At 38.5% G+C, this 27,838-nt stretch overlaps 1 protein-coding gene across 7 annotated transcripts in view; it reads left to right on the plus strand.

Moving 5' to 3' along the window:
• pnisr (PNN-interacting serine/arginine-rich protein) overlaps window positions 1-27,838 on the plus strand; it is a 38,435-nt gene that overhangs the window by 3,168 nt on the left and 7,429 nt on the right. For 2 of the 7 annotated variants that reach the window (XM_072554786.1, XM_072554791.1), the window contains exons 2-9: window positions 8,635-8,753; window positions 10,065-10,250; window positions 13,163-13,395; window positions 15,691-15,832; window positions 20,456-20,646; window positions 21,186-21,320; window positions 23,964-24,063; window positions 26,841-26,894. In XM_072554786.1, the coding sequence (XP_072410887.1) occupies window positions 8,663-8,753; window positions 10,065-10,250; window positions 13,163-13,395; window positions 15,691-15,832; window positions 20,456-20,646; window positions 21,186-21,320; window positions 23,964-24,063; window positions 26,841-26,894 (1,132 nt within the window). In that variant the 5' untranslated portion in view covers window positions 8,635-8,662. Of the gene's footprint in view, window positions 1-8,634; window positions 8,754-10,064; window positions 10,251-13,162; window positions 13,396-13,888; window positions 14,032-15,690; window positions 15,833-20,455; window positions 20,647-21,185; window positions 21,321-23,963; window positions 24,064-24,603; window positions 27,226-27,838 lie in introns of those variants that run through there. The other 5 variants (XM_072554804.1, XM_072554799.1, XR_011953995.1 and 2 more) reach the window with 5 other exon arrangements.

A 27,838-nucleotide genomic window follows, 5' to 3' on the forward strand; every position in this document is an offset into this window, starting at 1 on the left:
CGAAAGCTTTCTGTAGGAAATAAAAGACCAACTAGGGGAAGATGGGGTCCTGTCAAGGACAGTAATTAGATGTTGTATTGGAGTCTGAAGGGATAGAAGAGGTGCTAAATGAATATTTGTTATCAGTATTCACACTGGAAAAAGACAATGTTGCCCAGGAGAATACTGAGAGACAGGCTAATAGACTAGATGGGATTGAGGTTCATAACAAGGAGGTATTACAATTCTGGAAAGCCTGAAAATAGCTAAGTCCCCTGGGCCAATGGGATTTATCCTACGATTCTCTGCGAAGTTAGGGAGGAGATTGCAGAGCCTTTGGCTTTGATCTTTAGGTCGTCATTGTCTACAGGAATAGTGACAGAAGACTGGAGGATAACAAATGTTCCCCTTGTTCAAGAAGGCGAGTAGAGACAACCCTGGTATTTATAAGGTAAAAACAATGACTGCAGATGCTGAAAACCAAATACTGGATTAGTGGTGCTGGAAGAGCACAGCAGTTCAGGCAGCATCCAACGAGCAGCGAAATCGACGTTTCGGGCAAAAGCCCTTCATCAGGAATAAAGGCAGTGAGCCTGAAGCATGGAGAGATAAGCTAGAGGAGGGTGGGGGTGGGGAGAGAGTAGCATAGAGTACAATTGGTGAGTGGGGGAGGAGATGAAGGTGATAGGTCAAGGAGGAGAGGGTGGAGTGGATAGGTGGAAAAGAAGATAGGCAGGTCGGACAAGTCAAGGAGACAGTAACTGAGCTGGAAGTTTGAAACTAGGATGAGGTGGGGGAAGGGGAAATGAGGAAGCTGTTGAAGTCCACATTGATGCCCTGGGGTTGAAGTGTTCCGAGGCGGAAGATGAGGCGTTCTTCCTCCAGGCGTCTGGTGGTGAGGGAGCGGCGGTGAAGGAGGCCCAGGACCTCCATGTCCTCGGCAGAGTGGGAGGGGGAGTTGAAATGTTGGGCCACGGGGCGGTTTGGTTGATTGGTGCGGGTGTCTCGGAGATGTTCCCTAAAGCGCTCTGCTAGGAGGCGCCCAGTCTCCCCAATGTAGAGGAGACCACATCGGGAGCAACGGATACAATAAATGATATTGGTGGATGTGCAGGTGAAACTTTGGATGTGGAAGGCTCCTTTAGGACCTTGGATAGAGGTGAGGGAGGAGGTGTGGGCACAGGTTTTACAGTTCCTGCGGTGGCAGGGGAAAGTGCCAGAATGGGAGGTGGGTCGTAGGGGGGTGTGGACCTGACCAGGTAGTCACGGAGGGAACGGTCTTTGCGGAAGGCGGAAAGGGGTGGGGAGGGAAATATATCCCTGGTGGTGGGGTCTTTTTGGAGGTGGCGGAAATGTTGGTGGATGATTTGGTTGATGCGAAGGTTTGTAGGGTGGAAGGTGAGCACCAGGGGCGTTCTGTCCTTGTTACGGTTGGAGGGGTGGGGTCTGAGGGCAGAGGTGCGGGATGTGGACGAGATGCGTTGGAGGGCATCTTCCTGGTATTTATAATCCAGTGTGCCTTCCTTCAATTGTGGGTAAAGTGTTTGGAAAGGTTATAAGAGATAGGATTTATAATACTCTAGAAGGAAGAATTTGATTAGCGATAGTCAACAAGATTTTGTGAAGGGTAGGTTGTGCCTCTCAAACCTTATTGAGTTCTTTTGAGAAGGTGACCAAATATATGGATGAGCAGTTGATGTGGTGTATGTGGATTTCAGTAAAGCGTTTGACAAGGTTCCCCACGCTAGGCTATTGCACAAAATACGGAGGTATGGGATTGAGGGTGATTTAGCAGTTTGGATTAGAAATTGGCTACCTGAAAAAAGATAGAGGGTGGTGGTTGATGGGAAATGTTCATCCTGTACTTCAGGGTCTGTTTTGGGGCCACTACTGTTTGTCATTTTTAAAAATGACTTGAATGAAGGAGTAGAAGGATGGGTGAATAAATTTGCAGATGACACGAAAGTCAGTGGAGTTGTGAGCAGTGCGGAAGGATGTTGCAGGCTGGAGGGACATAAGCTGCAGAGCTGGGCTGAGAGGTGGCAAATGGAGTTTAATGCAGAAAGGTGTGTGGTGATTCACTTTGGAAAGAGTAACAGGAATACAGAATACTGGGCCAATGGGAAGGTTCTTGGTAGTGTGGATGAGCAGAGAGATCTCAGTCGCTATGTGCATAGATAGTTTCCACCATGTTAATAGGGTTGTTAATAAGGCATACAATGTGTTAGCTTTTATTGGGAGAGGGATTGAGTTTTGGAGCCATGAGGTAATGTTGCAGCTGTACAAAACTTTGAGGTCGCACTTGAAGTATTGCATACGGTTCTGGTCGCCTCATAACAGGAAGGACGTGGAAGCATTGGAAAGGGTGCAGAGGAAATTTACCAGGATGTTGCCTAGTATGATAAGAAGGTCTTATGAGAAAAGGCTGAGGTTCGTGAGGCTGTTTTCATTAGCGAGATGATGGTTAAGAGGTGACTTAATAGAGACATAGAGGATGCTCAGAGGATTAGATAGAATGGAGAGTGAGAGCCTTTTTCCTCACATGCTGATGGTTAGCACGAGGGAATGTAGCTTTAAATTGAGGGGTGATTGATACAGGACAATGTCAGAGATAGGTTCTTTACTCAGTAGTATGGGCTTGGAATGCCCTACCTGCCACAGCAGTAAACTTGCCAATTTTAACGGTATTTAAATGGTCATTGGATAAATATATAGATGATAATGGAATAGTGTAGGTTAGATCAGCTTAACACATTGGCTCAACTTCGAGGGCTGTACAGCGCTGCATTGTTCTAAGTTCTAAACTCGAGATTGCAGTTGCCACTTTCCTTGGTTTTAATTATCACTTATGGGTAACTGAAGTGCAGAAGCACTTCAGTGTTATTAAATGGACCAAATTATGGTACCTCTAAATTTACATGACTGGAAAGCATTATCTTGTCTAATTCTAAAATGGATAAACACAGCTCAAATGAACCCATGGTTTGGTCATCTCTTATTGGAGATGGGCATTGCCTAGCTTTTGTTTGAGAATGTTGCTTGCCCTTTGTCAGCCTGAGCTGGTTGTTATCTAGATCTTGTTGCATTTGATCATGGACTGCTTCAGTATCTGAGGATTTGCAAATGAACAATCATTGTGCATTCAATGTCAAACATGCCCACTTCTGATCTTAGAATCGTACTGTGGGAGTAGGCCATTCAGCCCATCAAGTCCACACTGACTGTCCGAACAGTATCCCAAGCAAACCTACTCCCCTATCAGTGGCCCTGGCAAAACCTAAACTAAATGTCAGTGATCAGGTTATTGCCGAGCTAATGCTGCTTAATAGCACTATTGATGGCAATTTCCACCACTTTACTGATGATTGGAAGTGGGCTGGATGGTTACTAGCATTGGATTTGTCCTTTTTGTGTACAGGACATGTCGGGACAATTTTCCGCAGGTGGATGCCAGTGTTGTAAATGTACTGGAAGAGCTTGGTTGGGGGTGTGGCATGTTCTGGAGCACAAGTCTTCCATCTATTGATGGACTGTTGTCAACATGCAAAAGCTTTACAGCATCCAGTGCCTCCAACCATTTGTTGATATCAAGTGGAGAGAACTAAGTTAGTTAAAGATCATTATCTGTGATGCTGGGCACCATTAGTGGAAGCCAAGATGGATCATCTACTTGGCGCTTCTGGCTGATTGCTGCAATAACTTACTTTTGCACTTGTGCTGGGCTCTTCCGTCATCGAAGATGGGATATGATGATTGAGATGTTTAATCGTCCCCCTCATTCACAACTGGATGTGGCATAGGCTAAAATAAGCAGTGTTCATGATGTAACCTTGTGATCGAGGCCCATCTCTGGCTCAGCTATGACCTGGGGGTTACAAACAGACTGGTTTATTTTCAGACTGTTGCCAAGGAGGGGTTGAAGTTTGCTAGCTGGTACATGAATTTTGGCACCAAAACTGAAAGTCTGCCTTAGAAATTCAGACTTGAAATGTACTCATTCATCAAATGCATTGGAAGAAACTTTTCTCCTAGGTAGAAAGATCAATGACTGGGGGGACATAGATTTAAGATCAGGTGTAGAGGGGAATGAGAGGAACCCCTTTTTCACTCAGGGTGGTGGAAGTTTGGAACTCTGTCTGAAAAGTGGTAGAGGCAGAAACCCTCAGAACATTTTTTTAAAAAGTATGTAAGTGTAGACTTACGGTGCTAAGGCATACTGGGCTATGGACTAAGTGTTGTAAAAATGGGATTAGAATTATTAGGTGGTTGTTTTTGACTGGTGCAAACGTGAATGGCTGAAGGGCTTTTTTCTGTGCTGTAGAATAACATGATTGTAAGGAATGGAAGAATAGGCTCAAGTGGCTGTATAGGGCTACTGCTGTTCTTTTTAAGTTCTTGTGAAGCAGACCTCTAAAATAGTAATTAGTGTAAATATGAATCTGGGATTGTTTGTAAACCCTAATTAATCTCTTGCACTTACTGCATCTGTTCTGAGAATGTCCTCAAGTACATTGCAGCCAATGATTTATTTTTAAAATTCAGGAACTGTTGCTTTAGAATTATGTGGTGGGATTTAAATTCCCATGCCTCCACAACATATTACTCAAGCAATGTTGTTGTAATCGGATCCATTATGTGAGGCAGCAGTGCTAGCCACTGAGCCACCGTGCTGCCCCAGTCTGTACAAACTCCATTACCCATCTTTCAATTATACAAATGGTGTTGATTTTTTTGCATACTTGTAAAGACTTGGATGAAATCACTAAGTGCAGTCCCCAAGCTGCTATCAAAACTCCAATGCATGTAATAAAAATGGCACAATTCAGCTATGAATGCCCATATGCTGTGCTGAATAACAGGAAGATGGCAGATTGTCCCATTTTTCTGAAATGGTAGTGGCTTTTTCTCCACTTCATGATCTTACCACCTAACCTAAAAAGTCTGCAACTCCCTACTCAGCTAAGTTTATACATATTTCCTTTCCAAAGGGTGAATTGTTGCAGCATCATAGTTATGCTTGGAATCAATATCCACTACTTGGCCAAAAAAAGTTTCTAATTGTTAGCTTTCCTTGCAATTTTCCCATTTTAAATATACATCCCATGAATTGAATTCACAAGTTAATGTAGCTGCCTTAAATCTACATAATTTATTCCCTTTATGAGTAAATTAGTGTCCTGAATAGTATCTTTCCTCCCACTGTCTCTTCTGTTATGGCATTATAATTCAGAGAACAATACCCAGCAAACATCTTGTCACACTTTTTCAATCCCAACATCAACCTTAATACAGGTAGGATGCCCAAGTTTGATTGAACAACAATGTAGTCATATTTAGAATATTACAATGAAATGTCTTTTTCATTGACATCACATTTCTTATAGAGAGAAGGGTTGAAATGGATCCGATGACAACAACATTGCTTGGCTAGTATGTTGTGGAGGCATGGGAATTTAAATCCCACCACAATAGCTGATGGAATTTAAATTCAAACAATAAAGCTGGAATATAAAACTAGTCTCAGTGTGACCATAACTATTGTAGATTGTTGCAAACAGCCCATATGTCAAAAAAATGACCTTAAGGCAAGGAATCTTCCATCCCCACTTAGTCTGGCCTATATCCAACAATGGATCCATATCAACCCTTCTCTCTATAACCAAACTATTGTAAGATGTTGACTCGTAAGTTAATCTTTGAAGCCTAAAAATCCAGAACTCTGTTTAGTTTATCTCCACCAAACTCCTTGCTGGAATTGTTTCGTTAATCATTGGAATGTTCCCATAACAGTAATATGAACCGAACCGAAATCACAACATTGTCTGTGGCCCAGCTGAATATCCAATCCTTGTCCTTGATCTCTTTACTCTTTGACATGATGATTACACCCATCTTTCAGTGTCTTCTCAACTAAGTGCAACTGCCTTCACTTTCAGTCTGACTAATTGTTGTAGCCAGATAATCCAAGAAATTTGTTTCTCTCTCAGCCACATTTGCATTTCTCAAGCTTTCCAAGAATTTATCTACTCCTATCCTTTGTGGAAATAATCAATAACATTATGCATATATGTGCTGTTGAAATTTAGCTATATCTCTCCACAATGTCTTGATCTCTTTATGGCTTGTTGAATGTCCAATCTTATATTAATCTCAAATTTCTTTAGTTAAATGTTTGGAACGTTGCCTTTAATCCTAACTCAGAATGTATATCCATGCCATTAAGTCTGTCTCAGTAAATATCATATGCTGAGCCAGACTGTTTACAGACTTAATGCCTGATGAGACACTGAACAGTCCCTTGGCACTTCTTCATACAGAGACCATCTAATTGCACTTAGGAAATTTCTCCCAACCTCCTTTGTCCTCAATACGGGTTCTCTGCAGAGATTGCATAGTCAGCTCCTTACTATATTCCTTATACACCCATGACTGTGTGGCTAAATTCTGCTCTGACTCCATTTACAAGTTTGCTGATGGCACCACTGTGATGGGTCAGATCTTAAATAATGATGAGACCGGGTACAGGAAAGAGAGCGTGAGCATTGTGTGAAAACAACAATCTTGCCCTCATTGTCAGCAAAATAAAAGAGTTGGTCATTGACTTCAGGAAGCAGAGTGGAGGACATGCCCCTGTCTGTGTCAATGGTCAATGGTGCTGAGGTGGAGAAGGTTGAGAGCTTAAAGTTCCTAGGAGGAAAATTCACAAACAAATCTGTTCTGGTCCATCCATACCAACATTACGGTTAAGAAAGCACACCAACTCCTCTGCTTATTCATAAGACTGTGGAAATTTGGCATGTCCACATTGACCGTACCTAATTTTTATAGATGCACCATAGAAAACATCCTATTCGGATGGCTCACAGCTTAGTATGGCAACTGTTCTGCCAAACACTGAAGAACACTTGATTTGTGAATTTAGCCCAGTCCATCACGCAAATCCATTGACTTGTTCTATACTTCCTGCTGCCTCACAAAAGCAGCCAACACAATCAAAGACCCTTCCCACCCTGGTTAAACTGTCTTCCACCATCTTCCATTAGCAGAAGAGACAAAATTTTGAAAACAGATACCACCAGATTCAATAAAAGCTTCTTCCCTGCTGTTATTAGAATTTTGAATGGACCTTTCATATATTGGAATTGATCTTTCTCTGACCTTCTCTGTAGCTGTAACACTATACTCTGCATTCTGTTCAATTATCCTGATGTACTTAGGTACGGTATGATTTGCCTGGATGCAATGCAAAACCATACTTTCCACTATATCTTGGTACATGTGACCATACTAAATCAAATTTTTATGCCTTTATCAACTCCAACTTGACTCATGGCATAGCTTCAACTTCCACTCTGGAATCCAAAATATAGTTCATGGTTACCCTTGCCCATTTCCAGTCTGCACTATAATCCCTTGTAGGCATTAGCTATTATTGGTCTTCTGTTCTCCACAGACATAATTCAAAATTCTCACCTTTATTTAAATCCCCCCCATGACTTGCAATCACTATTGTAAGCCTAGAACAGTACAGGTCTTTCAGCCCACCATGTTTATGCCAATCACGATGCTATTCTAAACTAATCCCCTCTGCCCGCAATGGTCTATATCCCTCTGTTCCTTGCCTTTTCATGCATTTGTCTAAATGCAACTTAAATGTTGTTATTGTATCTGCTGCCACCTCCCCTGGCATCTTCTAGACACCTACAACCCACTGTTTTTTGAAAAACATTATCTCTTATATCGACTTTAAGCTTCTCCTCCCTCACCTTAAATGCTTGTTCCCTAGTATTTGACAAGGAAGAAAACTCTGTCTATCTATGTCTCTCATCATTTGTGATATTTCTGTCAGGTTGCTCTTCAACCTCCTCTTTAGTGTAAACAATTCAAGTTCTTGTCACAGTGGCTCAGTGATTAGCACTGCTGTCTCACAGCACCAGGGTCCTAGGTTTGATTCCAGCCTCGGGTGATTGTCTGTGTGGAATTTGCACATTCTCCCCGTGTCTGCGTGGGTTTCCTCCCATGGTGCAAAGATGTGCAGGCAAGGTGAATTGGCCATGCTAAATTGTCCATTGTGTTAGGTGCACTAGTCAGAGGGAAATGGGTCTGGGTCGGTGTGGACTGGTTGGGCCAAAGGGCCTGTTTCCACACTGTAGGGAATCTAATCTAATCTTTTCCAAGACTGCCACACTCTCAGTTCTCATGTCCTCAGGTTTAAGAATATTTTGCATTCCCTCACCCAAACATGTAACAATGTCTCTTGTGCCAGAGGCTGCGTCTTTAAAAGTATTCCTTCCTTAACCCATTCTCCTTTAAGACTACCTGAAGCTCCTCTGATCAGACTTTTGACTATCCCTTCAAATATGTCCTCCTTTGATTCAAAATGCATTGTTTTGACCTGTACATCTTTAAGTTTTCTGATATTTTCAAGATTAAAGGCTTACTTTAAAATAAAAGTTTGTTACTGCTGCACAATACTTGTTATTCTTAACAGGTGCCTTTTGCCAATGTATTTGAAAACACCCTTTGACAGTTTAGGTGAAAATGACACAAAGTACTAACTGACTTATTTACATTGCACTTTATAAACTAACCTCTGTAATGCATGTTTGTTGAGGTTTTTTGGAAGAAATTACAATCCCGTTTTTCTGTTTATAGATTTTGAACGTTTGCAGCTCAAAAGTCAATGATGTGGGACCAAGGTGGTCAGCCTTGGCAGCAGTGGCCTTTAAGCCAGCAACAGTGGATGCAGTCATTTCAGCAGCAACAAGATCCAAGTACGTTTCCATAAATGAAATGAATACAATTTTTGTAATTAGAAAAGTCTACAGATATTAACTGATGTATTTGCAGCATTGCCAGAATCAAAATCAAATAAATCAGCCAGTGACATAATTTGTTATCTGTTGTAAGGCTCTTTCATGACATTTTCACAACAACAATACAGTACACCTTAAACATTGCTATTGATCTAAATCTTAACAATTTCTTATGAATTGGAAATATATATTGTTTACCACATGATAAATATTGAATTATTTCTTTTTTAAAAGATCACCCATTGGATGTGGGTATTTGTAGAGATGCCAAATTGCCCTTGAGAAGGTAGCATTGAGCTACCAGCTTAAATATAACTGTGAACAGTGGACCAGTGGTGATCTATGTACTGGTCTACAATGCAAATCAGTAACACAATGATGTTACAGGCAAGGCCATATCAGGAACATCACCATCACCACCCACTGTCAACACGTAACCAGACAAGCTTCTGCATATTTATCATAAGTCGTCATATGCTCAAGCAGAAACAATGTTTCTTATGCGGGATTGAAGTTACTGTTATATCTTACATCTATATTAATCAAACAGAACGCATGAGTTTCTCATGATTTCTCTAACAATGTTTTACCGCTTTTTCAAATAATTATGTTCCCTTGTAATGTTTCTAATATGGAAGTGTCTTCCCTTTTGTCATTGTATGAATTAATAAATTATGTATACCTAATAAAAGGCAAGAATTTGATGTTTAGTAAGGAAAAAAAAGAAATATTTGTTGTTTCCAAAAATTGTCATTAATTCCAATGAGTTCTATACAGCAGCAAGCTAAAGCAACTGGGATAGAACCAGTAGGTGGTCTGCAGGATCTTTTACCTTGACTAAGTGATCCACTGGCAGAAAACATTTAAGATTACTTTGTTTGGCCATTTCATATGGTAGGTAAAGAGATGCCCAGATGGCTGTGGATCTGGGATAATATGTTGATCTCAAATGGACTCTGACGAACCAGATGGGTTATTTTTAATAACACTTCAGGCACTAATTTTACAGATGTCATTTGAATACTAGCTTTTTATTTCAGATTTATGTAATTAATTTCCCCAGCTGCCATGGTGGGCTTTGAACTCATGTGTCCAGTTCATCAGCCTAGACCTGGGATTTCTAAACATTTAATACAACCACAATGCCGTTATAATCATGGATTATGATCTTGCACATTAAAAAAAAAGCCAAATATTCTGCATACCTGTGCAACATTCAAAATGTAATGGATGTCTTGAATTGTCTTTGGATTTAAAACTTTTTTACAGGTCAAATTGATTGGGCGGCATTAGCACAGGCATGGATTGCACAAAGAGAGGCCTCGGAGGAATCCGTAACAGCACAACAGCCAGTTATAATACCCAATGGACAGGCTGTACATAACATCGAAAATAACCAAGACAATCATGGAAATTTTCCAGGAGATCCTAATTTCAACAGAATGTGGGAACAGGGTTTGTATTTATCACCTTAAGAGTCAGTTGGGTATGTAATTGCAGATAGGGGCAATTGAACAATGCTGTTCCTTGATGTTTATATAAATACATGTAGCTTTTTCCATTTGTCTCAGTTTAACTGTTGCTATAATTTGCCACCAGTAAAATGGTATTTTATTTATTAATGAATCAAATTACATTTGCTCCTGTAAATAGTCAGAAAAAATGTGTAATGAGAATAAGCAGGTTGCACTTCAGCCATTTTCACAGACCATTCATTGTCTGTACTTCCATGGATTTTAACACATTTATTGTACTGAAAGATTAGTGAGTTTTGAGAAGATTTGTAGCTCAGGTTGAGGTTCTGGTTGTAGGTTTGCTCACTGAGCCGGAAGGTTCATTTTCAGACGTTTCATCACCATACAAGGTAACATCTTCAGTGAGCCTCCAGACGAAGCACTGCTGATGATTCTTACTTTGTTACTAATACCCTTACTGGCATAAAATTCGCTAAATGAGTAGATTAGATTACTTAGTGTGGAAACAGGCCCTTTGGCCCAACAAGTCCACACCGACCCTCCGATGAGCAACCCACCAGACCCATTCCCCTACATTTACCCCTTCATCTAACACTATCGGCAATTTAGCATGGCCAATTCACCTTGCCTGCACATCTTTGTACTGTGGGAGGAAACCCACTCCAGACACGGGGCGAATGTGCAAACTCCACACAGTTGCCTGAGGTGGGAATTGAACCCAGGTCTCTGGTGCTGTGAGGCAGCAGTGCTAACCACTGTGCCACCATGCCATCCCAAGAGGAGGAAAACAACAACAAACTGCCATTCTTAGATGTCACAGTAGAGCGAACAGCCAATGGGGAGCTTCAAACCAGCGTCTACAGCAAAACAACACATACGGACCACATATTGAACTACAGAAGCGATCACCTCAACATCCACAAACGAAACTACATCAGAACATTATTCCAACAAGCCACCACACACTGCAGCACAGAGGAACGACGCAGAGCAGAGGCAAATCACCTATACAGTGTATTCAAAAAGGACGGGCACCCAATGCCCACAGGCCGCAGATTTCTCAGCAACAAACCCAAACAAGCAGACAAAACACATCCAGAAACCCAAGACACTTTCCCCTACATCAAAGACATATCGGAAATGACTGCCAGACTACTCAGACCCCTTGGCATCATGGTAACCCACAAATCCACCAACACACTAAAACAACAGCTTATGAACTTGAAAGACCTATACAGATGATAAGCAAAACTAATGTCATTTACAAAATACCATGCAAGAACTGTGACGAACACTACATTGGACAAACAGACAAAAAACTGGCCACCAAGATACATGAACATCAGCTGGCTAGAAAAAGACATGATCCTCTCTCACTAGTATCCTTACATATAGATGAGGAAGGACACCACTTCTACTGGGACAACACATCCATCCTAGAACAAGCCAAACAAAGACCCACACGAGAATTCCTGGAAGCATGGCATTTCAACAGGAACTCTTATCAATAAACACGTTGACTTGGACCTGATTTACCACCCTCTGAGAAAAAGAACAGAAGATGACATCATCACAGGAAATGACATCACCAACCCAAAGAAACCCAAATGTATAAATAGAAAGCAGAAATCATCAACAGGGCTTCATCTGGAGGCTCACTGAAGATGTTACGTAGTATGGTGACGAAACATCTGAAAGTGAACATTCCAGCTCAGCGAGCAAACCTACATCCAATATTGAAAGATTCTACAGATTTCTTTTGTACTGTTTCCCTCCGTGAGAGTTTGGGAGAAATTACCAAAGTGCACCTAGATCTGTCTTTTCCCATTTATTTATTCTGGGTATCTACCTTATGTGGTAGATTCTCTGATGCTCTGGTTCCAGCAGGTCTGGAGCCATCTCATGTGTAATAAACAAACGTTACAAGTACTTACGAAAGTCAGTCTAGTTCCTAGTTAGATATTTATCCATACTTTTTTCAAAGAAAAATTTAAAGCCCTGAGCCTCTGTGAAGGATGTTGTTATATCCTGGGGCTGCCGGGAAATGGTAAGAAATAGTGGCAAAAAACTATGTTTCTTCTTGTGAAGAAATAGGCCAATTATCATGGGCAATACATAGATACTCTCTTTTAGCTATGTTGTTTTATTGTAGATTAAATACCTTGGAGGTCAAGTTATTTTACACTTGAACCCCAACCCTCCATAAGACCTACTGTGAATACTGTGCCCAAGGTTACAAACCTTTTCACCAGCATATCGTTTTGCCATAATTAGTTTTTAGCCTAATGCATAATATTTTGTACTTCTGATATATTGGCAGCTAGCTCATTCTTATCAAATGTTCTTTTTTCCTTTGTGGTTTGGAGTTCTGTCTTCATGAGTGCTCTAAATATTGGCCTGCTGCCATTGTCCAGCCATCCTAAACAGTTTCCAGTTGTAAAAGGTTTGAATTTTTAAATGTTAAGATCTGTCTCCACTGGGTAACCAGCCTAAAGGCAGAAACAATACACGCTCTCATATTTTATCGTTGACCATCAAAATGACCTTTCCTAGCACTTCCTATGGCAGAGGTTCAAAAGTTACTTTGTTCAAACGAGCAACCTGGACAGAGACGTTTTTTGCTTCTTATAAGTTCACCCTTACTCGGGTTTTTTTTAAAGAAACGAGAAAAAAATGATTTTTATTTAAAGGAAAAGACACTGTCTAAATGTGAATTTCAGGTTATAATATCCAGAAAGTGCTCAGTACAGAGTAGTGTACTGGTGAGCAGTAAACAGCATCCAGGTAGGAATTCAAAGTAACAAAAATGTGACACAGCGTCAACTTTTTAGGTCCATTTTGAGAAGATTTTCAATATTATTTATACTGAATTTTAGTTTGTTAACTTACTAGATTGGGGAATGCAACACCACAGACCACCTCCCCCACCACCAGACCAGCAGCAGTGGATACCAGCCCCAGCCCCCATGGACATAGTCCCTCCATCGGAGGACAGTAGCCAGGACAGTGGTGAGTTTGCACCAGACTCTAGACGTATGTTCAATCAAGTCAATAACAACAATTTTGGAGGAGCACCAGAAAACTTTGGAATGGGATCTGTGCCGGTCAGCCAATTTGATTATCAGGTAAATTTGTTCACTGCAGTTTTGCTTTTGGTGTCTACTTTGTAAGCGCTTCTTTTGCAGCTACAAGAATGCTGCATTATCTTGAAGGGGGCATTAACAATCACAGGAAATTTAATTTTCTGATGAGTGCTTTCTGATAATTGGCTTGAAAAATAGGCATGTCTCTCAAAGATAACGAAGACCCTCATCCATTGCATGGCTTATTTACCTACTAGCTTGCTATGTACTTTGAGGTTTATCTTGCGTTTTCTTTTCCCAGTAGAAGTTGACTGTGAAACATTTATTACATTAACTATTACACTAAAAGTACTAATTCTTCTACATTGTTTATTAAGATGCTTAGAAAACCCTAAATTTCATTGTGACACTTGAAGAGCAGAAAGGATTTCCTGGGGCAGGATAGACAATGACATCCCCCTCGACCATATTTTTTTAATCAGCTTGTTTGGGATTTGGGGCATTGTTTGGATTTGTTTTTATTGTTGTCTTTTAGTTTCTAGCAGATAACTCCCAAATATCGAAAGCGATTTGCAGAAAATTCTTCAGAGGCAATGCCCCACAATGCATCTTGACTAATGTGGTGATTTTGCTTGGAGACTTGTATTAACTCTATTGATCCAAGAAGAAATGGGGAGGGTACGTTTTGACTTGAGGGATGTTTGTGCTTTAGTATTGATGAGTAGCTTTACAAAGTAAAGATGGAAACCTAGCTGTCTGCGAGTTTGAGTTCCTTGATCTGGGTATTAATCAAGATGTACCTTTTAGCTTTTGGTCCTTTTGAGGAGCAATAAATAATTTGTTTACAGATTCTAAGCTATGCTGTTGGAATCAATTTGATTTCAATTCATGGCAAATATCAACATGTGCAAATTGATGAGATGGTAAGTGGCCAAATCATGAAACTGGCCTTTTTTTAAGGAAGTATTCCAAACATGTATTTAAAATGTTTGTAGTGAGGAACAGCTGACTTGTTCATGCGAAGAAATGCAAACCTTTATTTGCAATGTAGATTTAAGACGTTTGGTAACAAAGCAAGAGGAGAAATAGCATTTTTAAAACATATTATCTGGAATACATCGTCTGAAAAGATGGTTGAAACAGATCCAGTAATGACTGAGTTGCACATATGCAATAAAAGGAGGAAGGTAAATGGGACTGCATTCATAATTATTCAAAGAGTCGACGTTGGCATGATTGGTTGAATTGACTGTATGATTCTAAATATAATAACCTCTCTCCCCACCCCCCCCCCATTCAGCTTTGCTGGAGCACCATCAAAATCTAACACTAAGCCCCAAGATAGTATCACATGAACCAAAACTTGACCAGATGGGTAGGTTTTAAAGAGAGTCTTAAAAGAACAGAAGGCAGACCTGTTTCAGAAGAGGATTCCAGAAAATAGCCAAAGGCATAGCTGGCAATGGTGGAGCATTTAAAGTCAAGATGTGCAAGAGTTGGCAGAGCAGAGATCCAGTGGGGTTCTAGGATTGAAGGGAGTCACAAAGATGGTGAGGGGCAAAGTCATGGAGGGATTTGAAAACAAGAATACAAATTTTAAAATATAGTTAGAGCTCCAAGGGCCAATCTAAGTCAGTTAGCTCAAAGGTAACAGGTGAATTAGCATGAGCTAGGGCGTGGAACTTTGGATGATCTTGAGTTTATGTAGGGTGGAGGATGGGAGGTTCGCCAATGAAAATTTGGAGTAGTAAATTGCAGTGTTGTGAAAGGTATTAGTGAAGGTTTCAATAACAAGTGCAGTTAAGCAGTTGAATTGGGAAATACTGCCAAATTGGAAGTCGTTAGACTTAATACAAGTATGAATGTGAGTTGGAATTTCACATTGCAGACAAATACAACACCATATTAGTGGCATGTTTTGCCTCAGGCAGAATGAAGTTGGTGGCCGGGCAGCAAAATTTAAATCTGGGACCCAAGGTCATTCTTTCACGCTTTCATATATTTAGTTGGCAAGAAATTTCTGCTCATTTAAGAACTGGATACCAGACAAATACTGTGGCAAGAGTGGGTGGGAGAGTTGAGAGAAGTGGTGGTGAAGCCTTCACAATTAGCTAAGACAGTATTGCTGAAGCATTGTTGCTGATATGGTCCATCTGGGCTAACCCTAACCCTATCACAGGACTCAAAAAAAAAACTAGCATTGTTTTTTTTCTTGTTGAGACATTCTCAGTTTAGCACACTTTACGAGACTTAGCTATGTAAGAGTGAGTACATTCAGTGGGAAAGTAAGATGTGTTAAGAAACGTATGAGACAAATGTGATATTTTATATTTACAGCATGGAGCAGCCTTTGGTCCTCCTGGAGGATTTCATCCACCTTACTGGCAACCTGGGCCACCACCCAATCGTAGAGACAGGCCCTCTTATAGAGATCGCCCACGTTCACCCATAACAGTAAAACAAGAACCTCCTGCACTTGGTGAGTTGTATTTTCTGCCCATATATATCTTTCATGTGATGCATTTGTCTTTTTTTAAACTCCGGACTAATCTAGTAACTCATTCTTGTAGTGACTATTGAAATTAGATAACTAATCATATATTCAATTTTTACAAAGCTTCATTTGCTTATGTTGCAGTTTTGTTACACATTTATACATTAATAAAAGAAAACTTGCTACGGGAAAATAAGAATTGTGGAATTGGTTATTTGTAGGTTATAGTAATGGTGTTGTCTGGCCTCCTTCTGTCTCTGATTTATACAATGTAAGACTGGATTCTGGGCAATTTAGGCTGGCAGCTTTTGGATCATTTAACAGGCAGAGTACAGTTCTGAAAAATTCTTGAATCAAGCGTAAGGCTTTTATGAGACAAAGGCTTCCAACAGAAGACGTTTGTTAGGGATATTGCAACCATAAAAATTACTTACTGCTTTGGTATTTTTAAGATTTTTTTGTGTTTATTATGTTATAAATCTCATTAAAAGTATAAAATTGGACAGTGTCATGAAAAACTAACATAGTAATTTAAAACACTCCATTGTTCCTTGCTATTGATAGCTGTGTTCTCATTCCTTACCTTCAGTAGCTTTGCCATTTCACTGTTGGCATGGGGAGTCCTTGATTTATAAATACTCATTCATACACACAAGCATTGTTCTGTACATGATTTTAAAGCAGTTGGTTTCCATTTTTCTGCATTGTGTTCCTGCCTGCAAATGGATTCCAGAATACAACCTGTTCACAACTGGGCACAATGTGTAATACATATCCTTGACTTCCTCAGAAGTGGAAGATTTGAACTGATAGGTCCAAGTCTAACGCATGCTTTGCTTAAAAAGGGTGCAGTAGCCAAAATGCATTTGCCTTCCAGAAATATCCAAATATTTTCAGTCTTCTGAAGGGGAAATAAACATAACCATTTTAATTTACTTTGAACATTTTAGTTGATTAGTGTTAGGACCAAGTGAGGAGGAGTGAGCTGGCTTCACTTGGAGTAAACCCCTTGGCCACAACAAAGGTTTTATTTTTAGCACAAACTATACCTCTATCCAATTCAAAACGTAGTTAATTATGACTGTAAGCCAAAAGAAGCTAATTTTTTTTTTGAGTTAAAGAAAGAGCAAATGTATTATGAGCTAAACTAGAGAAAAATAAAGATCTGTCAAGCATTTGGGTTTCATGCAGTGGACCTGAAGCATATAGCATGGCCTGACGGTGGAATAGGATAGATCCAGAATGAAGTTAAGAGGTTGTGACGTTTGCTTGCATTGTACAAGTCAGTGATCGACTGGCATGGTATTGCTTGAAATAATTATGTTTCTGAAGTTTTTTTTACCTTTTTTGTCAGAAGCCTTTGTCATTCATTAAAAAATGATTGGTCTTCCACAGCATTTATTTCATTCTCGTTGAATTCTAGAAACCAGTAGAGTTTTTGTTATATGTAAGTAAAGTTCTTGAGTCCAGTTCTGTGCACTATTGTTTTTCTTTCACTCTCATTCCCTTTTTTTTCCTCAGTCTTTCCTACTGACTCTAGCTCAGATATTGGTCACTCTTATTACAGATTAAAATTTGCTTCCAAAACGCAAGGCAAAATAAATATCAAAGGAGATGGAGGGTTTGGGTTACAAGGATAGGCTGGGACCTTTTTTTTTCTGGAGCATAGGAGATTGAGGGGTGACGTTATAGAGATTTATAAAACAATGAGGGGCATAGATAAGTTGAATTGCAAAAGTCTTTTGTCTGGGTTGGGTGAATTCAAAAACAAGGACCTATTTTTTAAGATGAGAGAAGGAAGATTTAAAAGGAACCTGAGAGGCAGCAGGTGGTTCATATGTGGAGTGAACTGCCAGAAGAAGTGGTAGATGCAGATATAGTTACAATACTTAAAAGACTTTTGGATGTGCACTTGAATAGGAAAGCTTGACCAGGTTGGACCAGAAAGTCTTGTTTCTGTGCGGTGTGACTTGGGCCCCATTCTTTCTCACACAGGTACAAAGTTAAAAGGGGATTGCATTCAGTACAAAGCATGATAAAATGATATACAGTTTCTTGTCCTGTGTTTGCTCTTGGTGTGCAGATCTAACTTGAGACCATGATAACTTAGCAGAGCATGCTAGAGTAACTCAGCAAGTTTGGTCGCATCTGTGTAGCGAGAAACAGAGTTAATTATTGCATTTTGTGAATCTTCTCTGGATCTGAAGAGGAGCCATTGGATTCAAAGTTAAATGTTTTTCTCTCTCCACAGATATTGCCAGACATAATGAGCTTCTCTAGCATTTTGTGCTTCAAATCTCAAGTATCTACAGTATTTTGAAGTTACCATGGTTGCGTAGCTAGTGTCTTTGATCAGTCAGCATTAGTGAATGTTGCATTATTACAGCCCACTGATCCTTGTTTATTTAGTTTCCTGGATGCTGCTGCTGCTTAGTGATTTTTTTTTCTGTCAGAACTGGATGCAGTTTGAGGGACAATCATGTGAAGACAGCATTTTTTATTTTGGTTATCTTCTGGAAGCTTTCACAGCCTCTTTGAAATATTGGTTCCATTTTATAAATCCAAGAGGTTCTCAGAGTTGGGTCTGTCTATGACAGCAGTAGTGTCAATGTCTGTTACTTCGCTAAAAGTTTTCTGAGTTTGGACAGTAGGGAGCCTTCCTTTTCAATCAAAGGCTATTTATTTGTGTTCTCACCCCAGCCTTGACGTAGTTTCCCTTTTTTTTAAGCATTTTGCCTTGTCATTGTCAAATTTGCAACGGTTCAAATCAAGTGAAAGTTTTAAAGATCACATCTTCAAAAATAAAGGAAGATAACTTGTGTCACAAGGCTATGAAAATAATAGAATTGGGATGGTGTGGGATGCCGTTAGACTGGTCAGGTTGATTGGAAGCAAAAGTTATTGGGAGATACTGTCCATAAACATGTCCAACTTGTTTCGCACAGAATATGTAGCACAGAAACACACTGATCAAACATGGCTTTGTCTGTCCATGATGCACTTTGCCTCCTCCTCAAAATGCTTTGTTCTACTCTTAAGTCCTCTCTCTTCCCTACTTGTGTGTATCCAATCTTGAATACATCCTCAATGTTGGTATGTTTCAATTAGTTCTTGTTGCAACAAGTTCCATATTCTTGTGATTCACTGCTTGCACAAAGCAGTTTCTCATAGTTTAATTTATTTGACCTCATGATGGCTATCATTTATTTAAGTGTTCCAAATTACAATCCTATCTGAATGGCAAGTTAAAAACTGTTTGTTTCTTTTTTGCCCAAACTAAGACCTTCCTAATGTTAAATGTATTTATCAGGTCACTTTTACTTTTCCTTTACAGTGAAAAATGGCCCAAATTGCTACATTCATGAAGATATCCTATCACTTCTGATTTACCTATATATCTCTATCTAATAATTCTCTTAAAACTCTTCATGCATTTTTTTTGTTCACAATTATAAAATCATGAGGGGGCATGACAAAGTCTTTTCCCTGGGGTGAGGGAGACCAGAACTAGAGGACGTAGGTTTAGTGTGAGAGGGGAAAGATATAGAAGAGACTAGAGGAAGTGGCGGAGGCTAGTACATTTGCGACATTTAAAAGGCATCTGGATGGGTAAGTGAATTAGGAAGGTTTTAGAGGAATATGGGCTGGCTGCTGGCAGGTGGGATTAGATTTGGATTGAGATATCTGGTTTGCGTGGATGAGTTGGACCGAAGGGTCTGTTTCCATGCTGTACATTTGTGACTCTAATTATCTGTACTGTTGTGGTGTTTTTCCATATTTTAGTTTGAAATTAAGTCCGATTTATAGTCCATGTTAAACGTATTGACCACTGATTTTTCATTCTTTTCTACTTTCCCCAAAACGCGCACAGTCTTGTAAGAGACCCAACTACTTAATTTGTGACAATTACACAAACTAAATAAGACATTCTTTTGGCCTCTGGGTGAACTAGCATTCTTGCAGTATTTAATGTAATTTTAAACTGTGATTTTGCATCTGGAATAAACTCTGCTGCAAATACCTTAAATTTCAAGGTATCAGCAATACAGCTGTTTTGTCCACAGTTTATTTAGCTTCCAACATGGGAAATAGTCATCCACTTACCAGGTTTCAGTCCCTTTTGCTCTTTATATTGTAGCTGTGGCCTGTCAAGTCATGTTTTTTGTATGGGTAGACCTTCAGTTTTCCTCATTACTGTGGGAAAATAACTAAACTATATAGGATATACTTTGCCTGTCTGCAGTGTCAATAGTCTATAAATTATTGTTCATGATATTATGAATAAAATCGGTTTAATATGATTGACTTTTTAGTCAATGTTTGCAGTTGAATTCTGCAGATGTTGTTACTGCGGTCCGTTGCTATTTTAATGAAAGTATTATTTTAAAGTACTAGTAGGGCTATTAAGTCTATCACAAATTGTGTTTGGAATTCTTATAAAATTATGTTGTGATTTATTACGTAGAGAAAATAAGATTCTAATTAATTTGTTCATAGTTTTTGAAGTGAAAACTATTAAAAGAACTTTGGCTTGTCTTTTGAGCCTTGGACCAGGATTGCACAAATTAAATATTCCAATCCATGTATACAATTATCTTGATGTTGCAGATGCTGTGAAACGGAGAACGCTGCCAGCTTGGATTCGTGAGGGACTGGAGAAGATGGAGCGAGAAAAGCAGAAAAAACTTGAAAAAGAAAGGTTAGAAAAAGAGCGTGCTCAATCGTCAAAACACAAAAAAGATCCAGAAGAGGTTCCTGAAGAAACTGATGGGCCACGATTGCCTCACAAAAGTAAATTTGTAAGTGCATGCAGATGTTATATTTCAAGATGCAGTAACTAATGTGCTCTTAGCAATGTTTACAGATCTTTGGAAAAATCAGTTGGAAAAGATTGAAGTCTGCCAGTGATTCACAGCAGCTGTGTATAAAATCTATATTTTACATGTACAAAGGATCATGGTTGGGCAGTTAGTGTACCTTTTGCAACTTGACATTTCTCCCCTTTCTAGAAAAAGAATTTGAACTAGATACTGGTGTTTGAAGAAATACTGATTACATTTTACTGAGTATTCAGCTATTAATGTAACTTGGTAGTGACATTTGAGATGTGTGTACTTGTGTTTGTACAGATAATTATTACACTGCTCAGCACAAAGTGTGTTATTGTTTTGAGCCAGTTGGTTTTCATGTTCAGCTGCATGGTTTGGTGAGTGCACAATATAGTTTTGAAAGGGATCATGACTTCTGAAAGAAAAAAACAACAAGTAATTGTACGTTGAAATTTTGTTAAACTTGGTTTTGAAATTTGAAGGTAGATATTCTGATTTTGTTGCTTCAGGACAGTGATGATGAAGATGAGTTTGAAACCACTGAAACCAAAATTAGCGACAAACCAAGTAGGAGTCCCTCACCAGTTGCTCAGGAAGAACAAAGCGAACCAGAAATGACTGAAGAAGAAAAAGAATTTCAGATGGTATGATAATTTGTTCACACTATTGCACTTTTGCTTTGAGCAAAAGCTTACAATCAGAAACATAATTAATTGGAAATAAGTGAATTATGTATGTACAAAATTTTGCATAAGCTTTAAGGAACACTTCAAGTACAGAGAGCACTAAAATTTGAATTTAATGCTTACACAAATGTTTTAAATTTTATTTTATGGACTGAGGCAATAGTTTCTACATATTTAATGAATTGGTTATTCCCATGCAGTAACTGTAAAAACATGAATAGTAAATTATTTAAATGCTGCTGATATTTCACACATGTACCTGCACCGATTGCAACCGTTTGAATTTCTATATCATTGTGCTTTTTCATTTCTTTTACATTTCTTTTGATTTTACTTGTGTCTGATAAAATGCTCACAGTTGGTGATATATATTTACCTTTGGTCACTCTACAATATAGGTAGTAGTGTGAGCAACCAGTCTTGATACCTCAAACCCTATTTTCCATAACTGTTATTTCTCGTCATTGGTGTGGCTAATGACGTTATGCTGCACCTTTTCTGTTAATTTTATATCTTTCTTCCAATGCAGTGCTTCTTGGGCATAATTTGCAATACCTCGGCTGATTCTTTAAGCATTTTTATGCTTTTTTTTCTGGTAGCCTTTAATTATATTGGTTCAGGATTTCATATTCATTGTTCCACTATTTAATCTAAATGTATATATTACTTCCTGTGCATCGTTGCACATTAATAACACAGTACAAAAAGAAGCCTTTTGTTCCAATGCGTTTATGAAGTCAAAAAATATTAAATTGCTGCTTGAGTAAAATAATCTCAGTATCTTGCATCTTTGGCAGCCATATTGTGAACCCAAACTGTACTATCTATAAATTCAGTCAGTTTCTTGAGTGGAACGCCCAAAGTTATATACCTAAATCTCAACTGATCTAACACGGTGGCACAGTGGTTAGCACTGCTGCCTCACAGCGCCTGAGACCTGGGTTCAATTCCCGCCTCAGGCGACTGACTGTGTGGAGTTTGCACGTTCTCCCCGTGTCTGTGTGGGTTTCCTCCGGGTGCTCCGGTTTCCTCCCACAGTCCAAAGATGTGCAGGCCAGGTGAATTGGCTATGCTAAATTGCCCATAGTGTTAGGTAAGGGGTAAATGTAGATGTAGGGGTATGGGTGGGTTACGCTTCGGCGGGGCGGTGTGGACTTGTTGGGCCGAAGGACCTGTTTCCACACTGTAAGTAATCTAATCTAATCTAATCTAATCTAAATATTTTGCACAAGGAACTCTGAACTTGAGTATAAACTTGAGTACTTTATTTTCCCAAAGTAAACATACTTGTACCTTTTCAACCTCTTACATATATACTTCTCAGTATACTCATTATGATATCCCACCAATTTGCTTTGCTTCTTAGTGACGTATCCTGCTCTTCCCTTCTCTTCCTTTTTTGTTCGTATCTCTTTGTTTGGTCACTGTCTCCCAACATGTTTCCTTTTATGTCACCTGATTGCTCTACTTCTGCGGGCATAACTAAGTCAATTTATGCATGATTTATTATTTTAGTCAACATATTGATTAAGAATAGAACTGTTTTGCTTTTAATTCATTCATAAGATGGAGCATCACTGGCTAGGTGAGCATTTATTTCTCATCCCTAATTGCTTTGAGAGGATGGTGATGAGTATGTGCTGTTGGTATTTCCACAGTACTACTAGGAAAAGATTTCCATAATTTTGAACAAGAGGAAAGCGATTATAGTTGCAAGTCATTATGTTGTGTGGCTTGGAGGGGAGCTTGCAAATGGTGATGCATCTGTTCCGTTTTCCTTCTGGTGTCAGGGCTTTCAGAGGAGCCTTGGTGAGTTGCTATAATAGAGACGATACACGTTTCTGAGAAGATGCACATTGCTACCACCCTGGAGTTCTGGATGGAGAACATGAATGGGGTGGCAGTTAAAGGGTTTGCTTTGTCTTTATTGGCATTGAGTGCCTTGAGTGTTCTTGAAGCTCCACTCATCCAGTCACATGGAAATTATTCCATCACAGTCCTGACTTGAACTTAATAGATCTTGCATAAATAAAACTTGATTATGATTGCAACCCTTTCTAATTTGTGTATAAACCTCAAAGAATAAGGATATCCTCTGCAGTAGGGAAAGCATACCTGCAGAGAGTGTGGATGGAAATTGTTGGGTGGATTAGAGAAAATTCTAATGGTTTTGTTATATTTAAAATGAAAATATCTAAAGCTAAATATGGATGCCAGAATGTTCTATTTCTCTGCATTGAAAACTCATTTAATTAACAAAAAAAAATTATCCCAAGACAATAGAATAATGGCAAGAAACATTGTATGAGCTTGAAGAATTTTGTAGGTTTTGCAAAATTAAATTGTTTACCAAATCAAAGCAAGAAAGTCTAAAGAACAAAGCATTACGTATACAAATTTTTACGACCCTTTCTCTGGTCTGAAGAACAGTTGACTAGAAACCAATTTCAGGCTTGTTTAAAAAAAAAAACTATTGCAATGACGTGTCAGGTCTGTAAAAATGGATGTTGACATCTAATTTATGCACTTAATTCCAATTAAAATCTCCTTTTCCAATTAAAGCAGATATTAAAATTCTTGCTGTTTTATTCTTGATCACAGATGATAATGATGAAGACTTTGCTTACAGAAGTTCTTTTAGAAGTAACAAATGAAGAAATCTATTATGTTGCCAGAGATGTTCATCGTAAAGCTACTAAAGGTACAAAACCGTTGTAATAATTGATAGAATGTAATTAAAATTGAAGAAGCATAAATGTGCCCTAACCTTTTAAATCCTTCAGACTTGGAATATACTTTGGAATTACTGATAATTAATTACTTAACTGTAAATTAAAATGCCATAAAGAAAATTGCATTTATTCCTAAGAGGAAATGGATAAGTAAGCTACTGTTGCATTTAAAGTTTCCCTATATTTGTACATATTATGGGAAATGATTCCACATAGAAACTAGGAGCAGGAGTAGGCCTTTCGAGCCTGCTCCCCCATTTTCTCCCCATGCCCCTTGATACCTTAGATAAATTTTTAGATCTTTTTTATCTCTTTCCTGAATATATTCAGAGACTTGGCAGTCGCAGCCTTCTGTGGTAAAGAATTGCACATCTCTTGGAAAAAAGATAATTTTGAGCAGACAGTACAGTAAAACCTCATTAAATCAAATTTTTTTGGGGTACAGAAACAAGTTTTACTATGTAGTAACAGTGACAAGCTATTACTTACAGAGAACAACATAATTACAGCTTCTCCTGGATGAAAATAAGAGAACTACAGAATGTGTCAGGCATGATGTTCAGTCGAGATGTAAACCAGTGGATCAGTCAGTAAATCGGCTTAATTCCTGAAGTCTGGAGAAAGAGTTTGCAGCTACGTGCATGGCTTGTTTCTTTGCTGAAATGTGCAATCTTAAGAGATAATTGTCTACCCACAAAGAAATGAGGCTTTCATCCCAGCAGTTCTATGACAACTTCACACAACCCTCCTCACACATTATTTCTTCATATATCCTTTCATTATTGTGTATTTACTAGCTCTCCTAGAACTAATGGCTAGTCTTAAATAATTTTGTTGACAAAGGTACATAATTCATCTAGCGTAATGACTGAAATGACGTGAAATTCATCAAGTAACATTAGGAGAATACTTTTGCAACAGTTTAATGGTAGCTCTTTAGTTATCTTTTGAGGTGATCTATATGGCTGATAAATGATTAATTCTGTAACAAAGAACTGCAGTTGGGAACTGGTGGGTGGTGGGTTCAAATAGTAGCTTAGACTAGTTTGGTGAAAACTGTTATCGGTTTGCTGACTAACAGTCTTGTGTAAAACGTGATTGGTTTCATTCGAGTTCCTGGTTCATATGTGGCCACAAAACCAAATGTTACTAATTTAGTGCTAATTGGTAATTTAGCACAGACCCCCCCCCCCCCCCCCCCCCCCCTCCCCCCGAGTTGGTTGTTCTGAGAAATGTGAAAATGTTAACAGTGCAGCAGTAATGTGTACTGCTATAAGATTACGGCAAAGTAGAGAACCTTACATCTGGTTGTACTATTCTATTCTCAGCCTGGTTGTCTCAAATTGAAAGTGCTTTGTTGACAAGAAAATAAAGTATTGCAGTTTGACAGTTACACACATGTCAATTTGCTATGATGTTTTGTTTAAATCTGGGTGTATAGTTACCTGGAGTTTACCAATGATCTGCTCTTAATTGGCATAAAAGACAATCCAACTTTCAGAACCTGCATTAGTTGAACCAGCACTTGTTGATGACCTTCTGTTTCCCTTTTGTTCAATTGGAAATTTGAGGGATTTGGTTGAATGTGATTTTACTGTATGCAAAACTAAATGAGGCATATTTCAGTTTTAGAAATTTTGTTTTATTATTTTCTCCCCATAATATTTGAAATTGCTAAAAGTCCACTATACCTTATCAAAACATTACTGACCTCCATCAGGATTTCACAAGGTGGTTTATATTCTTGCAAGTATAGACATGAGAAAAAAATTGCATCTTTGATATTTATGACAGTTAATAGGTTTAGCCATTATAAAAATAAACATGGGTATGTTTTAAAAAAAGAATCCTTTTAGTGAATGACCAATAAAGACAGCAGGAGTTTTATTCTAATACATAACACTAATGCAGGTAGCTGGGCAGCTAGCTCAGGAATTAATGCAATTTCTTTTTTATTATACCATTGTTCTCATTATCTTAACAGCAGTTGAGAGTTCCATATCCTACTGAAATTCACACATTAGGGAATTCAGCTTCAATATCCATTAGTAATTAGTTGGTTTCAGTCACTGTCATTAACGTCGGTATGTGCTAGCAGTCGTCTTCAATAGTGTAATACATTTATTGTGATCTGGAACAAGAATTCAATCTGTAGCCTTCTATCTGCAGCAGACTCTGAACTCTGTATTTATAATCCAAGGAATGGTGTACTTTATGTACATTAAAGTTAATTTAAGTTAAACTTAAGAAATTGGGAAAATTTTGGTTTAACACAAATTGTAAAATCGATGATATAGTTAGCTTACCTTTTTAGAGTTTGCATTTGCTGCCAAACTCATATTCATATTTCTTGTTGAATGCATACTGAGATATATCACCGATTTTTAAAAAATATATATATCAGCATTTCGCCATCTTCGAATTTTGTTTCTATAAATATAGGGAAATTGAGATTTTTTTTAAAAATCTGACCACATCTCTCTACTATATTTTAAAAAAAGACCTTTGTTCCTTTTTTATAGTTCATTATTATACATGCTAACTGATTTGCTTTAGGTGATATAAAAGTTGTAAACAAATATGCCTGTTATGTGAAGCACTGTGCTCTTGAATGGATCTTTTTGTTTATAATGTTTCTTCTCTCCCTTGCAAAGCAGCTGTAGTAGTACAGTTTTGCAATGCCATAGCAACTCATGACTTTGAAAAAGTGTTAACATGTTGTTCCTGTTGTTGATGTGATACAAAGCTCCTGCAAAGCAGCTGGCACAGTCCAGTGCACTGGCTTCTCTAACTGGACTTGGTAAGTAGCATCCTTTAAGAAAAAAAATGGGTAATGGGAGAAAGGGGATTTGTCCAGAATTTAAGCTTGTACATGTGCTGTACCTTTGTACTTTTTAATTGTCACCATGTACTTTTCAAACATCAACAGGTGATAATTATGTACTTTCAGCTCATACTTTGTTTTTTCATCCAGTTATAGATTACTGCGTAAACTTATGGAAAGCATTCCATGTATAGTATTAGTGGCCAATCCATCTTGCTGATAATGCAGAGCTTCATCTATTCTAGCCTGAACTTTTATCTATCTGCACAGCGCAACCTGTCCTCTCTTCAGTCCTCAGTGTTTGTTACAGTGATATAATATTGCCCAATTGAGTCACTCTTCTGTTTCCAGCTGGAAACTGGTGGAAGAAAATTACATTGTGAGAACCCAATAGTTTGGACTTGTCATTGCTAAATCAGATTTAAAGAAATAAACTGATTGTAGTTAGGAGCTAATAAACTTCACCTCAGTTAGAAGCTAATTAATAAATTTTATTTATTCTTTTTCAGTAGTGGTATAACCATAAATGTAGTGGTATCAGTACCACTTTTCACTACTTTCATAGAATAAAGTTCTTGAGAGTACTCCGTTTCTGGTTTGTGCATGTTTTAAATATTTGTTAAACTGAGAACCCGTTTTAAATAACCAAACTGTTTTAGGCCCCAAAATGTTAGTGGGATCTATTTCTGCAATAAGCCTTGCCTGCTCCATAACTGGAAATAATGAATAGCAGCATACACAGTTTACTTTATATTGGTTATTTTTCTGATGCTTCATTTTGTTTGTAAACCATATGTCACCACCTACAAATATAATTTTTAAATAATCTACTGTCATTGTGATTCTTTTCCGCATTTTTTAATCTTCCCCAGTATAGTTGACAAGACAGATTCAGTAATTGTGCAGTATTCCAAAATGTA

The sequence above is a fragment of the Chiloscyllium punctatum genome, chromosome 3 (genome assembly GCF_047496795.1).
Source record: "Chiloscyllium punctatum isolate Juve2018m chromosome 3, sChiPun1.3, whole genome shotgun sequence".
NCBI lineage: Eukaryota > Metazoa > Chordata > Chondrichthyes > Orectolobiformes > Hemiscylliidae > Chiloscyllium > Chiloscyllium punctatum.